This window comes from Pristiophorus japonicus, chromosome 22, assembly GCF_044704955.1.
Source record: "Pristiophorus japonicus isolate sPriJap1 chromosome 22, sPriJap1.hap1, whole genome shotgun sequence".
In the NCBI taxonomy this organism is placed as follows: Eukaryota; Metazoa; Chordata; class Chondrichthyes; family Pristiophoridae; genus Pristiophorus; species Pristiophorus japonicus.
In genome coordinates, this window is record NC_091998.1 from 68267305 (window position 1) to 68282616 (window position 15312).

Below are 15312 nucleotides of genomic sequence, written 5' to 3' on the forward strand. Positions count from 1 at the left end.
CCCAGCTTAATGTCATCTGCAAACTTGGAGATAATACATTCAATTCCTTCATCTAAATCATTGATGTACATTGTAAATAGCTGTGGTCCCAGCACTGATCCCTGCGGCACCCCACTGGTCACTGCCTGCCATTCTGAAAAGGACCCGTTTATCCCGACTCTCTGCTTCCTGTCTGCCAATCAGTTCTCTATCCGAGTCAGTACACTGCCCCCAATACCATGTGCTTTAATTTTGCACACCAATCTCTTGTGTGGGACCTTGTCAAAAGTCTTTTGAAAGTCCAAATACACCACATCCACTGGTTCTCCCTTGTCCACTCTTCTAGTTACATCCTCAAAAAATTCTAGAAGATTTGTCAAGCATGATTTCCCTTTCATAAATCCATGTTGACTTGGACGGATCCTATCACTGCTTTCCAAATGCGCTGCTATTTCATCTTTAATAATTGATTCCAACATTTTCCCCACTACCGATGTCAGGCTAACCGGTCTGTAATTCCCCGTTTTCTCTCTCCCTCCTTTTTTAAAAAGTGGGGTTACATTAGCTACCCACCAGTCCATAGGAACTGATCCAGAGTCAATAGAATGTTGGAAAATGATCACCAATGCATCCACTATTTCTAGGGCCACTTTCTTAAGTACTCTGGGATGCAGCCTATCAGGCCCTGGGGATTTATCGGCCTTCAATCCCATCAATTTTCCTAACACAATTTCCTGACTAATAAGGATTTCCTTCAGTTCCTCCTTTTCGCTACACCCTCGGTCCCCTAGTATTTCCAGAAGATTATTTGTGTCTTCCTTAGTGAAGACAGTCCGTCTATGAGCTCCTGACAGATCCAAAGTATTTGTTCAATTGGTCTGCCATTTCTTTGTTCCCCATTATAAATACACCTGGCGTTTGATGAAGCAGCACATATTAGACTTGTTAGCACAATTAAAGCCCGAGGGATGAAATGGACAGTAAAAACACGGATATAAAGCTGGTGCAGGGACAGGATGGGACTGGAGGGAAGTTTACAGTGTTGCTCCACAAAGGTCAATAGTAGGACAGCTGCTCTTTTAGATATAAATTATTGATCTGGGTATACAGGGCATCCTTTCAGTGTTTGCAGATAAAGCGAAACTCGGAAATGTAGCAAACAATGAGGAGAATAGCAGCTAACCTCAGGAGCTCATAGACGAACTGGTGAAATGGGCAAGCACATGGCAGATGGAATTTAATGCACGAAAGAATGAGGAGAGGCAGGAACGGAGAGACCTACGTAGACAAATCTTTGAAGGTGCCAGGGCAAGCTGAGAAGGCTGTTAAAATGCACCTGGGATTCTGGGCTTTATTAAATGAGGGATTGAGTGCAAAAACAAGGACATTATGCAAAACCTTTAAAAACACCGGTTCGGCCCCAGCTGGAGGATTGTGCCAATTCGGGACACGCACTGTGAGAAGGATGTGAAGGCCTTGGAGAGGAGGGTGAGGAGGTTTACTGGAATGGTCCCAGGGAGACTGGAGAAGCCGGGATTGTTCTCCTTACAGCAGAGAAGGTTCAGAGGAACTCTGATAGAGGTGTTCAAAATCATCAACGATTTTAACAGAGTAAATAAGGAGATGCTGTTTCCAGTGGCAACAGTGTCGGTGATCACAGGACACAGATTTCAGATGATTGGTAAAGGACCAGAGGCAACACGAGGAAAGATTGTTTTACACAAGGTATTGCGATCGGGAACGCATGGCCTGAAAGGGCGGTGGAAGCAGATTCAATTGTAACATTCAATAGAGAATGGGATAAATACTTGAAGGGTAAAAAGTACAGGGTTATGGGATAGATCAGGAAAGTGGGATTCATTGGATACTCGACCAAAAGCTGGCACGGCACGAGGGGCTGAATGGCCACCTTCGTGCTGCATCATTCAATTTATTTGTGAATCGACAGTCGCAACTGTAAAGTGCTCTTCAATTTACAAACAATAACGTACTCACACCCACCCCGCTCAGCATCCCCCTCCCCCCAGCCGCCCCTCCCCCACCCCGCTCAGCATCCCCCTCCCCCCAGCCGCCCCTCCCCCACCCCGCTCAGCATCCCCCTCCCCCCAGCTGCCCCTTCCCCCACCCCGCCCTGCCTCCCCCTCCCCCACCCCGCCCCCTCCCTCCCCCACCTCGCCCAGCCTCCCCCTCCCCCACCCCGCCCTGCCTCCCCCTCCCCCACCCCCCCACCTTCCCCTCACCCCTGCCCCCCCACCCCACCCCGCCTCCTCCTCCCCCACCCCGCTCTGCCTTCCCCTCCCCCTCTCCCTCCCCCACCCCGCTCTGCCTCCCCCCATCCTCTCCCTCCCCCACCCCGCTCTGCCTTCCCCTCCCCCTCTCCCTCCCCCACCCCGCTCTGCCTTCCCCTCCCCCTCTCCCTCCCCCACCCCGCTCTGCCTTCCCCTCCCCCTCTCCCTCCCCCACCCCGCTCTGCCTCCCCCCATCCTCTCCCTCCCCCACCCCGCTCTGCCTTCCCCTCCCCCTCTCCCTCCCCCACCCCGCTCTGCCTTCCCCTCCCCCTCTCCCTCCCCCACCCCGCTCTGCCTTCCCCTCCCCCTCTCCCTCCCCCACCCCGCTCTGCCTTCCCCTCCCCCTCTCCCTCCCCCACCCCGCTCTGCCTTCCCCTCCCCCTCTCCCTTCCCCACCCCGCTCTGCCTTCCCCTTCCCCTCTCCCTTCCCCACCCCGCTCTGCCTTCCCCTTCCCCTCCTCCCCCACCCCGCTCTGCCTTCCCCTCCCCCTCTCCCTCCCCCAGCCCGCTCTGCCTCCCTCTCCCCTTCCCCCCACACGCTCGAAGAATGCACTAGGGTCAGTGTGTCCCTTGTCAGTGCTGTATAACATTGTGCAGGCCTGCTCCTGCAGGTCACCAGCATTTCTGGGGCACCTGGAAAGCCTCCCTTTATCTCTCAACGTTCGTGACCTCGCTGCAGACAGAGCTCCCAACACCTCACCCAATCGCCCATTATTCACATGGGAGCCGTGATAGTGACCCTCCACAGTCTGTTTAACCATTGGACCATCCCAGACCATCCTAATCCGGTCTTTGTCCAACCTCCGCACATAAGTACTGCCCACCAAAGTCTTTGGGAGGCATTAGAGATCTGGAATTCTCTCCTCCAAAAATCCGTGGATGCTGGGCCAATTAGGTGCTTTGAAGACCGAGATCAATAGATTTGTGTTTGGTAAGAGTATCGAGGAGCATGAAGCTATGGCGGGAAATTGAAGTTGAGGTAGTGGTCAACAATGATCGAACTAAAGGGTGGAACAGGCTCGAGGGGCTGAATGGCTTTCTGTTTGCATGTTCCTATATATAGGGGAATAAATTGGCTCCCTTTGCGCTTCCCGTGAGATCCTCCGGAGGGTGATAACGGGGCGCTAATGGCTTCATGACTGGTCGCGGCGAAGGTACCGACACCTGCCAACTTGCATGGCGGGTTAGCATCGATCTCTGCGCCCGGATCTTAAATTCCCTTCCGCCCCCTGCAGCACCGCCAGATGCCAACAATGGCCGCTTGGGGAGCGGTACTTAAAGGCGCTGGTGGCCATGTTTCTCATGGTGTGTTTGAGTAGCCCTGCTCTCTCTCACAGTGCTTGGGGCTGATCTTCATGGATCGCAGGTCCCATCACCCATCATTCCCAGCCTTACCTTCAAACCATGTCAGCATGGGCCCTCCCCTTTAAGGGAGGGGAGGAGCCTGTGATCCCGGCAGCGCTGCACGGGACATTGCTCAGCGCACTGTCATTATCGCCTCTCTCGCTCCGTGTCGTGCTCCAAGGGAAGCAGTAGCACTTGATTTAGCGTTCCGGAAGTTCGCGTCCGATTGAATTGCGTAAAGCCCGGCGATACATTTTGCGTTCCCAAAATAGCTATCAAGCGGGGTGCCACGCAATTTCTAGCGCAGTGTTTGGGAGCGGGAGCAGGAGTGGATTTCTGCCTTCGACTGGTGAGGGACAATTTTCACACACGGTATTCCAGATGGATTCAACAAACTGCACCAGCCGGGGTTCGAACCTGGCCTTGGCGTGTGGTGCCTGAACTGCTCACCAGATAAACCCACTGAGCCATCGAGAAAGCTGAAACTGCAACCAACAGCAAGTTGCATTTTTATAGTGCCTTTGAACATAGCAAAACGACCCAAGGCGTTTCAGAGGAACGATATCGGACAAAATAGGACATCGAGCCTCACAAGGACAGACTCTTGGTCAAGGAGCACCTTGAAAGAGGGCAGAGAGATCGTGAGGCAGAGAGGTTGGCGGCACTGAAGCCAGAGCTTCTTACACCCCCCTTCCACATTTACATGGCATCAGCAGCCAATCGTACGCAGACCCAGGGAGAAACGACTTGCTCCTCATATTGAACTGAAACAGCTGGATTCAACACAATGGCACATTCATGCACCGGCTTCATTGGTCCGTGGAGAGATAGTTGTACCGAGCGCCATTGGTCGCGCTCCTCTAGTGGGAGGCTGCCTTTGAAGGGCGCGTTGCTCTGCCACTCTGTTAGGGAGACAGAACACCATTGTTTGCTTTCACACGCCCATTACCGTTGTCCCCTCATTGAGGCCGGCAGTTCAACTAACAGGTCACCACATCACAGGAAAGATGTGATTGCACTGGAGAGGGTACAGAGGAGATTTACGAGGATGTTGCCGGGACTGGAGAATTTTAGTTGTGAGGAAAGATTGGATAGGCTGGGGTTGTTTTCTTTGGAACAGAGGAGGCTGAGGGGCGACCTAATTGAGGTGTATAAAATTATGAGGGGCCGAGATAGAGTGGATAGGAAGGACCTGTTTCCCTTGGCAAAGCGTTCAACAATCAGGGGGCATAGATTTAAAGTAATTGGTATGAGGTTCAGAGGGGATTTGAGGGGACATTTCTTCACCCAGAAGAAGGGGTCTGGAACTCACGGCCTGAAAGGGTGGTAGAGGCAGAAACCCTCACCACATTTAAAAAGTACTTGGATGTGCACCTGAAGTGCTGTAACCTGTAGGACTACGGACCGAGAGCTGAAAAGTGAGATTAGTGCGGACACGATGGGCCAAATGGCCTCCTTCCATGCTGTAAATTGATTCCCTGACCAGTAAATTACAAGCCATCTGGGGATGTGAGCCCAACAAAGGATTCCCTCGAGTGGCATGGAGAGTTCCAGGGCGGTGATACACATCTGCAAAGTCGCCCGCACTTTAAGGACAAGATCTCTCTCTTGCTGTGCTGGAGCCATTGGTCAATGCTGGGCACAGACCCATGGGCACCTAGCAGCTTCTGGAACCTCATCTACATGCCCATTCTTCATGGCTGAGCCCAGGCACTGATAGTAAGAGGTTATTGGTCGCGAGTAGGGGGCGTGTATCACAGCTGAGACGGATCCTGGCATCGCACAGCACCTACACACGAACATTTTAGCAGGAGCATTGGCTGACTCTACCCTCCTTAAACAAGGCTGCTCAAGCAAAGTGCACTCAACCATCAAGATAGTGGCGAGCATTCATTTTTAGTGAACTGCCTGAGACACTGGGAGAGTCAACCGGTCCCACTTGGGAAAGCCAAGCTGATTCCAGCGGTCCGTGGCCTATGAACTGCTCAGTGTTGGATTAGATCGAGCATCGATATTACCGATATCGGCTCTTGATTGGGCTATTATTGCATCAATTCATTCATAATCCTTTCAAAAATGATTAAAAACCTGTTTGCTTGATCGGTTAAGGTGCTGCCTCAACCAATTGAACCATCAAATGAGATAAGATAAGAAATAGGAGCAGGAGCAGGCCACCTGGCCCCTCGAGCCTGCTCCGCCATTCAATAATCTGATGAAGGTCTTTAAAAGGAATTGGTAGGGGAAATACAGGGAAACAAATTCGTCTGATAGGTGGATCAAGACCGAGGGGCATCATCCTAAAATGGGTCATTCAGGGGCCATCCAGAAGCACCTTTTCACACTAAGGGGAGTAGAAGTCGAGAACATTTTCCCCATAAAAGCTTGAAGCGAGTACCGAGGTAGGTAAATGGAGTTGAGGTACAGAGCAGGCCGGAATGGTCTACTCCTGCTCTTGTGCCCCTATCTATATCCCTTTGCGAGAGGGATGGAGTACAAAAGCAGGGAGGTCCTGCTGCAACTGTACAGGGTATTGGTGAGGCCACACCTGGAATACTGCGTGCAGTTTTGGTCACCTTACTTAAGGAAGGATATACTAGCTTTGGAGGGGGTACAGAGACGATTCACTAGGCTGATTCCGGAGATGAGGGGGTTACCTTATGATGATAGATTGAGTAGACTGGGTCTTTACTCATTGGAGTTCGGAAGGATGAGGGGTGATCTTATAGAAACATTTAAAATAATGAAAGGGATCGACAAGATAGAGGCAGAGAGGTTGTTTCCACTGGTCGGGGAGACTAGAACTAGGGGGCACAGCCTCAAAATACGGGGGAGCCAATTTAAAACCGAGTTGAGAAGGAATTTCTTCTCCCAGAGGGTTGTAAATCTGTGGAATTCTCTGCCCAAGGAAGCAGTTGAGGCTAGCTCATTGAATGTATTCAAGTCACAGATAGATAGATTTTTAACCAATTAGGGAATTAAGGATTATGGGGAGCGGGCGTGTAAGTGGAGCTGAGTCCATGGCCAGATCAGCCATGATCTTGTTGAGTGGCGGAGCAGGCTCGAGGGGCTAGATGGCCTACTCCTGTTTCTAATTCTTATGTTCTTAGGGGCCTCCCATTTAAAACGGAGATGAGGAGGAATTTCTTCTCTCAGAGGGTCATGAATCTTTGGAATTTTCTGCCCCAGAGAGCTGTGGAGGCTGGGTCACTGATTATATTTAAGGTGAAGAGAGACAGATTTTTAAACGATAAGGGAGTAAAGAGTTATGGGGAGCGGGCAGGGAAGTGGAGCTGAGTCCATGATCAGATCATCCTTCAATCTTCTAAGGAGAAAGGAAGTCTTACTACAATTGTACGGGGCCTTGGTGAGACCACACCTGGAGTACTGTGCACAGTTCTGGTTTCCTTATCTAAGGAAGGGTAGACTTGTCTTGGAGGCGGTGCAGCAAAGGCTCACCAGACTGATCCCTGGGAGGAGAGGATAGTCCTTTGAGGAGAAATTGAGCAGATTGGGTCTGTACTGACTGGAGTTTAGAAAAATGAGAGGACAGCTCATTGAGGCATATCGGATTCTGAGGGGGGCTGACAGGATATATGCTCAGAGATTATTTCCCATAGCTGGAAAGACCAGAACTAGGGACAGAGTCTCAAGATAAAATGGCGGCCATTTAAGACAGAGATGAGGAGGAATTTCTTCACTCAGAGGGTTGTGACGCTGGAATTTTCTGGCCCAAAATGGCTGTGGATGCTGAGTCATTGAGTATATTAAAGGTTGAGATCGATACATTTTTGGGCTCTAGCGGAATCACAGAATATGGGGAACGGATGGGAAAGTGGAGTTGAGGTCGAAGATCAGTCAGGATCTTATTGAATGAAGGAGCAGGCTCCTAAATCTTATGTTCCTACGTTCTTATACTCAAGGAAAAGCAAGCCTAGTCTATGCAAGCTATCCTGATAATTAACTCCTTAGCCCCCAGTCTGATGCTGTTGCACCCACTCGGAGACTAACTGACCTTTCCTGAGGTGCCGTGCCCAGACACTGAATGGGTTCTGACCAAAGCTCTATAATAATCTCAGTCAGTGCTACAACTAACCTCAGCGCTCCCGAGTTAGGGAGGAAATATGGTCAGGGTCCCATTTCCCAACTGCTAGCCCCCTCCTCCTTGTGTGGGCCACAGGCTCAGCTATCAAGGAGCTCACTGTTAGCCATCACACGTTGAACGATGCTGGTTTGGGAGAATTACGGAGGGGGGGTTGACAAGCGACTGACCCCGTGGATCATAGGTCGAGGGCCCGCTGCCTTCGGGAGGAGGGGAGAAGTCGGCAGGGGAGAGGAAAAGGAAGAGAGCAAAGTGACGTACCTTATTCCGGCATAAAAAGCTGACGATTATGAAAACCAACTGCAGCAGCACCACGGTGACAAGTGTCCACTTAAACTGCGGGAAACAAGGAAAGAAATGATGAGCTGAGACAGCGGCAACAACCAGGTTAACATGGGTCAACAGCTTTCTGATCAACGGGATAAGTGGGAGAGTCGATTGTGCTGTCTGAGCACACTGAGGGTGGATGGCTTCCTATTCATTGAGTGCCGATTGTTTCTGATCAAGCGATCCCCAGGACATGGACATGCTTTTTGTTTTAATGGATTTTTTGTCCTTTTCGAGGCGGGGTATCACTACCAACAACAACCCATGTATGTAGTGCCTCTGACATAATAAAATGACCTAAGGCATTTCACAGGCACCTAATGGGACAACAATTGACATGGGCCAAAGAAGGAGACATTAGGACAGGTGACCAATCGCTTGGTCAAAGAGGTAGGGCTGGGTTTTCGGTGTGCCGCCCCCGTTAGCACCCGGAGGGGCGGCAGTGGCGGTGATAAGCTGTTCGGGGCGGGCGGCCCTCTACCAGTGCCCCTCCGGGATATTTAGTGCCGGTTGGCACGGAGCATTCCCGTCCGGATGTGGCGAGCTGATGTGCAACGCTCTCTGGTTGTGACACTGGCTCCATCTTTGGCTCCCGTCTGATCCGTAGAGCTCTGTCGCGCCCCTGGTGGGAACACTTGGGGAAGCAGGCAGTCCGAGCTGTCGCGGCCACAGTGAGGTTATTGTGGTGGCGTGAGGTATGTATTGGAAATGTTTCTGTTGGTTTTCGTTTCAGGTTCGCGCCCCCCCCCAACGAGGCCTCGGTTATGGCGCTCCGAGGCCGGCTGTTTAGCTCGCGGGATTTCCCCTTGCTCAGCCGGCCCAGCGCCCTAAAAGACGCGTGCAACGCCTCCCTTAGCAATGCCTCCCTTAGCAACGCCTCCCTTAGCAATGCCTCCCTTAGCGCCCCGCTCCAAACTCCGGGCCCAGCTGATGAATTTTGCGGGGCAGACGCAAACCATTTCCATCACAAAATTTATCGCTCCGCCCGGGACACCGCCCCAACGGAGGTGCCGCAGAACCAGATTTCCCCCCAAAGCCATTAAGCAGCACCTTAAAAGGAGGAGAGAGAGGCGGAGGTTTAGGGAGGAAATTCCAGAACTTGGGGTCCAGGCAGCTGAAGGCACTGTCACCAATGGTGGGGAGAAAGAATGGGAGCTAGACAAGAGGCCAGAGTTGGAGCAGTTCCAGATCAGATAAGGCACAGTTAGATGCAGCGTACAACATTCCCTTCCCAACCCCAACCTACTGCGCTATTGAGGCGGTTTTCCCCTCTGCGTCCTAAGGCCTCTGGGAGAGAGGCCCAGGGCCACCAGGAACGAGGTGAACACAGCCGAGGAATGGATCTTCCAGTCCATCAGTCTGGCTGCATCTGAAGCCAGGTCCAAGAGGTGAAATGGCTGTGCCGAACCCAACTCCCCTCAGCCAGAACTCTCGACCTCTCTCGACCCCTCTCGACCCCTCTGGTCTCATTCATCGGGCTCCACTTTCATCAAAAGCAAAACCTTGCAGGTGCTGGAAATCTGAAACAAAACCCGAAAAGGGCCAGTACCACACACCGTGGCTTGGGCAGGCCAGTACCACACACCGTGGCTTGGGCAGGTCGGGACCACACACCGTGGCTCGGGCAGGCCAGGACCACACACCGTGGCTCGGGCAGGCCAGTACCACACACCGTGGCTTGGGCAGGTCGGGACCACACACCGTGGCTCGGGCAGGCCAGTACCACACACCGTGGCTCGGGCAGGCCAGGACCACACACCGTGGCTCGGGCAGGTCGGGACCACACACCGTGGCTCGGGCAGGCCAGTACCACACACCGTGGCTCGGGCAGGTCGGGACCACACACCGTGGCTCGGGCAGGCCAGTACCACACACCGCGGCTTGGGCAGGCCAGTACCACACACCGTGGCTCGGGCAGGCCAGTACCACACACCGTGGCTCGGGCAGGCCAGGACCACACACCGTGGCTCGGGCAGGCCGGGACCACACACCGTGGCTCGGGCAGGCCAGTACCACACACCGCGGCTTGGGCAGGCCGGGACCACACACCGTGGCTCGGGCAGGCCAGTACCACACACCGCGGCTTGGGAAGGCCAGGACCACACACCGTGGCTCGGGCAGGCCAGGACCACACACCGCGGCTTGGGCAGGCCAGGACCACACACCATGGCTCAGGCAGGCCAGTACCACACACCGCGGCTCGGGCAGGCCCTGTGGAGGAAGCGGGCAGTGAACACAGTAGATTCACACCTTGAATCGCACACTGTCTGCTCTGTGCTCTGCTGCTGACTGACACTGTGTGCACTCACAGCCCGTTTCTGGTTTAATCCACTTTCAGATATCAGGACACGGCTACAGTTCAAACATTGTGGGAAGAGGCATGTTTAAACCCGGCTGTAATGTGTGCTGACAGGTTTGTAGAGCTGTTGAATGGGCTCAATTTTCCCCAGTTATCTGAGCCGATTTTTTGACGCGCATGGCTTTTTTTGGTGTAAATCAAAATATCCAAGTTTCCCCAAAGTTTCTGCGCCAGCATAACTCAGTCAGTTACAATTTTTTTAGGTTAGGATTTCTTTGCACCGGGTTACTGACTGTAGCTATACTGTCATGTCGTGGGCGATGTGGCTGTGTTACTGACTGTAGCTATACTGTCATGGCGCAGGTGATGCGGCCATGTTACTGATCGTAGCTATACTGTCATGGCGTGGGCGATGCGGTCGTGTGATTGACTGCAGCTATCCTATCATGGCGTGGGATATGCACACATCCTTGCGATCCCTGGCTCGGACGATGACATAGTCGAGCAGGTGCCAGTGTTTGGAGCGAGGGTGTTGCCACGATGCCTTGTATTTATCCCTCTGGCGGAACAGGGTGTTGGTGATGAGGAGTTCATGTTCTAGACATTTTGTCAGGAGTACGGTACCGCTGGAGTTGGCTTTCCCTACCCACTCTCTGCCAATCTCGCCTGCCCAGAGGGCTGTGTCCTTGCCGACCCTGCCACTGAAGTCACGGAGGAGGATCAGTTTGTCATCCGTGGGGATTTTTCGAGGTTGGAGTAAAAACCCTCTTTGGTCTCATCTGTTGCATCGAGTGTTGGGGCGTATGCACTGATGACATAGTTGAGCAGGTGCCAGTGTTTGGAGCGAGGGTGTTGCCACGATGCCTTGTATTTGTCCCTCTGGCGGAACAGGGTGTTGGTGATGAGGAGTGGCACTGTGGCATATTGATTCCGGGATAGGGTGAGTCGGAGAGTCATGAGTCATTCGTTAACCCCGCAGGGGGAGTCCTTGAGGCAATCGACCAGCTCGTTTTTGATGGTGAAACCGACTCCGTGGACGCTAAACATCCGTAAGACAAAGATCCTCCACCAGCCTGTCCTCGCCGTACAGCACTGCCCCCCCAGTCATCAAGATCCACAGTGTGGCCCTGGACAACGTGGACCATTTCCCATACCTCGGGAGCCTCTTATCAACAAGAGCAGACAGTGACGACGAGATTCAACACCGCTTGAGGAAAAGAGTGTTTGAAGACCAGGCCCTCAAATCTGCCACCAAGTTCATGGTCTACAGGGCTGTAGTGATACCCGCCCTCCTGTATGGCTCAGTGGACCATGTACAGTAGACACCTCAAGTCGCTGGAGAAATACCACCAACGATGTCTCCGCAAGATCCTGAAAATCCCCTGGGAGGACAGACGCATTAACATTTGCATCCTTGACCAGGCCAACATCCCCAGCATTGAAGCACTGACCACACTTGATCAGCTCCGCTGGGCGGGCCACATAGTTCGTGTGCCTGACACAAACCTCCCAAGCACTCTACTCGGAACTCCTTAACGGGAAACGATCCAAAGGTGGGCAGTGGAAACGTTACCAGGACACCCTCAAAGCCTCCCTGATAAAGTGCAACATCCCCACTGACACCCGAGAGTCCCTGGCCAAAGACCACCCTAAGTGGAGGAAGTGCATCCGGGAGGGCGCTGAGCACCTCGAGTCTCGGTCGCTGAGAGCATGCAGAAACCAAGCGCAGGCAGCGGAAGGAGCGTGCGGCAAACCAGTCCCACCCACCCTTTCCCTCAACGACTGTCTATCCCACCTGTGACAGGGACTGTGTTCCCGTATTGGACTGTTCAGCCACTTAAGGACTCGTTTTTAAGAGTGGAAGCAAGTCTTCCTCGATTCCGAGGGACTGCCTATGTTGATCTGTACTGTAGTTAATCCAGCTCCCTCACACTGTCACTCAGTAACCCCTCTCCCGCAGTAACTTGATATCTGCACCAGTTTTTCATATTTAACCAAGTTTGGCCAACTTCCATTATTCCAAGGACGGCGTATGTGACCACTCCTAAAAAACCTTCTGGGCACTTTTGAAAAACCAGCGCATCAAAATATTGGCGCAGAAAGACGCCATTGTTTATTGCCGAAGTTTTGGAGGGAGTCAAGAAGACAAAGAATATGCATCAGGAAGCGTAATGTTTTCAAACTCAAAAGTCTAATGCAACCGAACGTTTCCTCACTGGGCTCGAGGGTCAGAGCATCGTCCGGCAGAATCGCTGCCTCGCCCGGACACAGGGGCTCGAGGCTCAGCATCAAAAGAAGCCCTGAGCAGGGGCAGGGGTGACAGGGACACCGAGCCTGTGTCCGGGCGAGGGAGCGATTCGGACCGCTGACCCTCGAGCCCGGTGAGGGGACGTTCGGTCAGTGGTGGGCTGGTACACGGAACAAAATCTAAAAGTAAAGAATTGCATTAGACTTTGTGCCCCAAATATCTTCATTGAATGCCGAGCTTCCTGCTCAGGCACAAACCAGGGTGTGGTCTATACTGGGGCATCGACCTTGAGGAGAGAGAAAGGAGAGAAGCTTTAACGCCTTGTCTTGCTGTTTTGAGCTTCTTGCAAAGCTACAAGTTAATCATGGGGGCAATATTGACAACGCCGTACCTCGTGCAAGCCTTCTGCATGGTGGTGCTGCAAAGAAGACGGTTGATTCGACGTCATCGCATGTATTGTATTCATGTATTGTATTGTACACCTGTCATATATTCAACCAGCATTGTAACCCATGTATAAACTGACCTAAGTTGTACACTGTGAGAACACTGACCACTAGGTGGGAGACACTCCTAACCTGGACCTTCAGGTATAAAAGGGGAAGCTCCACCCACCTTCATCACTTGAGTGCTAAGGAATAAAGGACAGGTCACAGACTGACCTTCTCTCAAGCATGGGCCTCGTGTGCATTTATACTGTGTAGTAAGGACGTATCAACACCTTCCTCTTATACTTGTGCTTATGGTGCTCGATGAGAGCGTTGTACGATAGGGCTGCATTGTCCATCATTCCACAAGTGCAGCTACATTATCCTCAGCTTTTTGGCAGCATGATGATGAATTTAATTGAAAATGCATTTTCTTTCTCCTCAAGACGCATTTAATTTATTATACAAGTACTATAACCAGCTTGCTTTCTCTGAGGGCAATCTAATATTCATCAGTCCGTGAGTTATTAAGGTTAGGAATGTGTCAGTCGCTGTATACAATCCTCCTGTTGTAATCAAAGAGGCTTATACATTGTGCGATTGAAATTAAAACCTAAGGGAAATGTCTTTCTGACTGTGGGAATGAAACAAGCACATTATTAAAAAGAGAAATGACGTTTAGTTTTTCACGCTTGGATAAATCAATTTGGATTCAAGTTACTTTGATTACAGCAATGTTCAAGTCTTGTTCATTCAGAGCTCTGCTACATTGATATATCTTGGCTTCTGTCCTCACAGAGAATGTCTCTCGCTCTCCCCCGACCCCTACCACGACCCTCCCCCAAAACCTGTCTTACCGTTACCCAGGTCAATAATCACAGCTCTTCTCCCCTCCTCACTCAACACCTCCGTCCCAAAAGGCTCCGGGACTGACATTGCCCCTTTCTTTAATAGCCGTGACTGCCTCAAACAGGCGGCCCCAGGTTGGTGAGGACTTCCCGCCTAGTCGGTGCAGAGTAAGGGCCAGTTCTTACATTGCCCTACCTGGGTTTTGCCGCGGTAATTGCTACGCGGCCCCCGTTGGGCACGCGCCGACTCCCTGCTGACCGGCAGCGACCCCCTTTCCGTCCCGCGCGGGAAATTGCCCGGCGGAGTGGATCGGCCGCCGGTCGGTGCCCCCGACAGCTTTCCCCGGCGGGAAGCTGTGTGTGCCTGGGCGGTGCGTCCGCCCTTAAAGGGGAGGGCGCACTGCGCGGACGGCCCGATAGTGGTGCCCACGGGTTCAGCCGGGCCACCTATCTCTCCCTCTTGGTTACCGAGCCGCTGGCCCAGCCGAAGCCCTCCCTGGGGGCCCAGTGGACAGAAATAAACCCCATGCAGAGTTCACAGCGGCTCTCCCCTTTAACTGAACCCAGACTGGGAGGGGCAGCCAAACCCGACCCCACGCCCGCCCAGAACACCACCCCACTGGGAAAACATTTCTCAGACCTGAATTTCAGTCGGCTCTCCGGCCTATCGATTGGGGGCGGAGAAAACCTTTTTAAAAAATGGTAGGTGTGCCACGTTTGGGGCGGAGGGGGCAGTTTCTGCCCCTCCGACTCATTCTTGGCCATTGCTCCCAGGTACTGTTCAGACTAGTGCAGGCAACCTCGTTTCCAGTGCGACCCCAACAATCGGTGTGGTCGGGCACCGGAACCGCAGTCAGCCACAGCAAGCCCAGTCACCCACTCCTCTCACATCCACATACCTCCCTGAATCACAACGCACTCAGCAGTTGGAAGCCTGGCCAATTCTTGTCTTTTCTAACTCAGGGGCACCTCCTACTGCTTCCATAACGGAGATCAGCTCAGCCTTCCAGAACCTTCTGGTCTGCACGGCTCAGTTGCACATTAAACTTGACTAAATTTGACCAGAGATGGTACAGTGGGAATTTACCAGGGTGTTGCCTGGACTGGAGAATTTTAGCTATGAGGAAAGATTGGTTAGGCTGGGGTTGTTTTCTTTGGAACAGGCGGATAAAATTATGAGTGGCCTTAGATAGAGTGGATAGGAAGGACCTATTTCACTTAGCAGAATGCTCAACAACCAGGGGGCATAGATTTAAAGTAATTGGTAGAAGGTTTAGAGGGGAGTTGAGGAGAAATTGTTTCACCCAGAGGGTGGTGGGGGTCTGGAACTCACTGCTGAGGTGAGGGGCAGGACTAAGGGAGTGCAGCACTGTTGGAGGGGCAGTACTGAGGGAGTGCCGCATTGTCGGAGGGGCAGTACTGAGGGAGCGCCGCACTGTCGAAGGGGCAGTT

At 52.6% G+C, this 15312-nt stretch overlaps 1 protein-coding gene across 1 annotated transcript in view; it reads right to left on the reverse strand.

Annotated features, from left to right (window-relative positions):
* LOC139234800 (tetraspanin-15) overlaps nucleotides 1-15312 on the reverse strand; it is a 319258-nt gene that overhangs the window by 198428 nt on the left and 105518 nt on the right. Inside the window, exon 3 of the mRNA XM_070865490.1 lies at nucleotides 7972-8046. Within this exon, the coding sequence (XP_070721591.1) occupies nucleotides 7972-8046 (75 nt within the window). The remainder of the gene's footprint in view (nucleotides 1-7971; nucleotides 8047-15312) is intronic.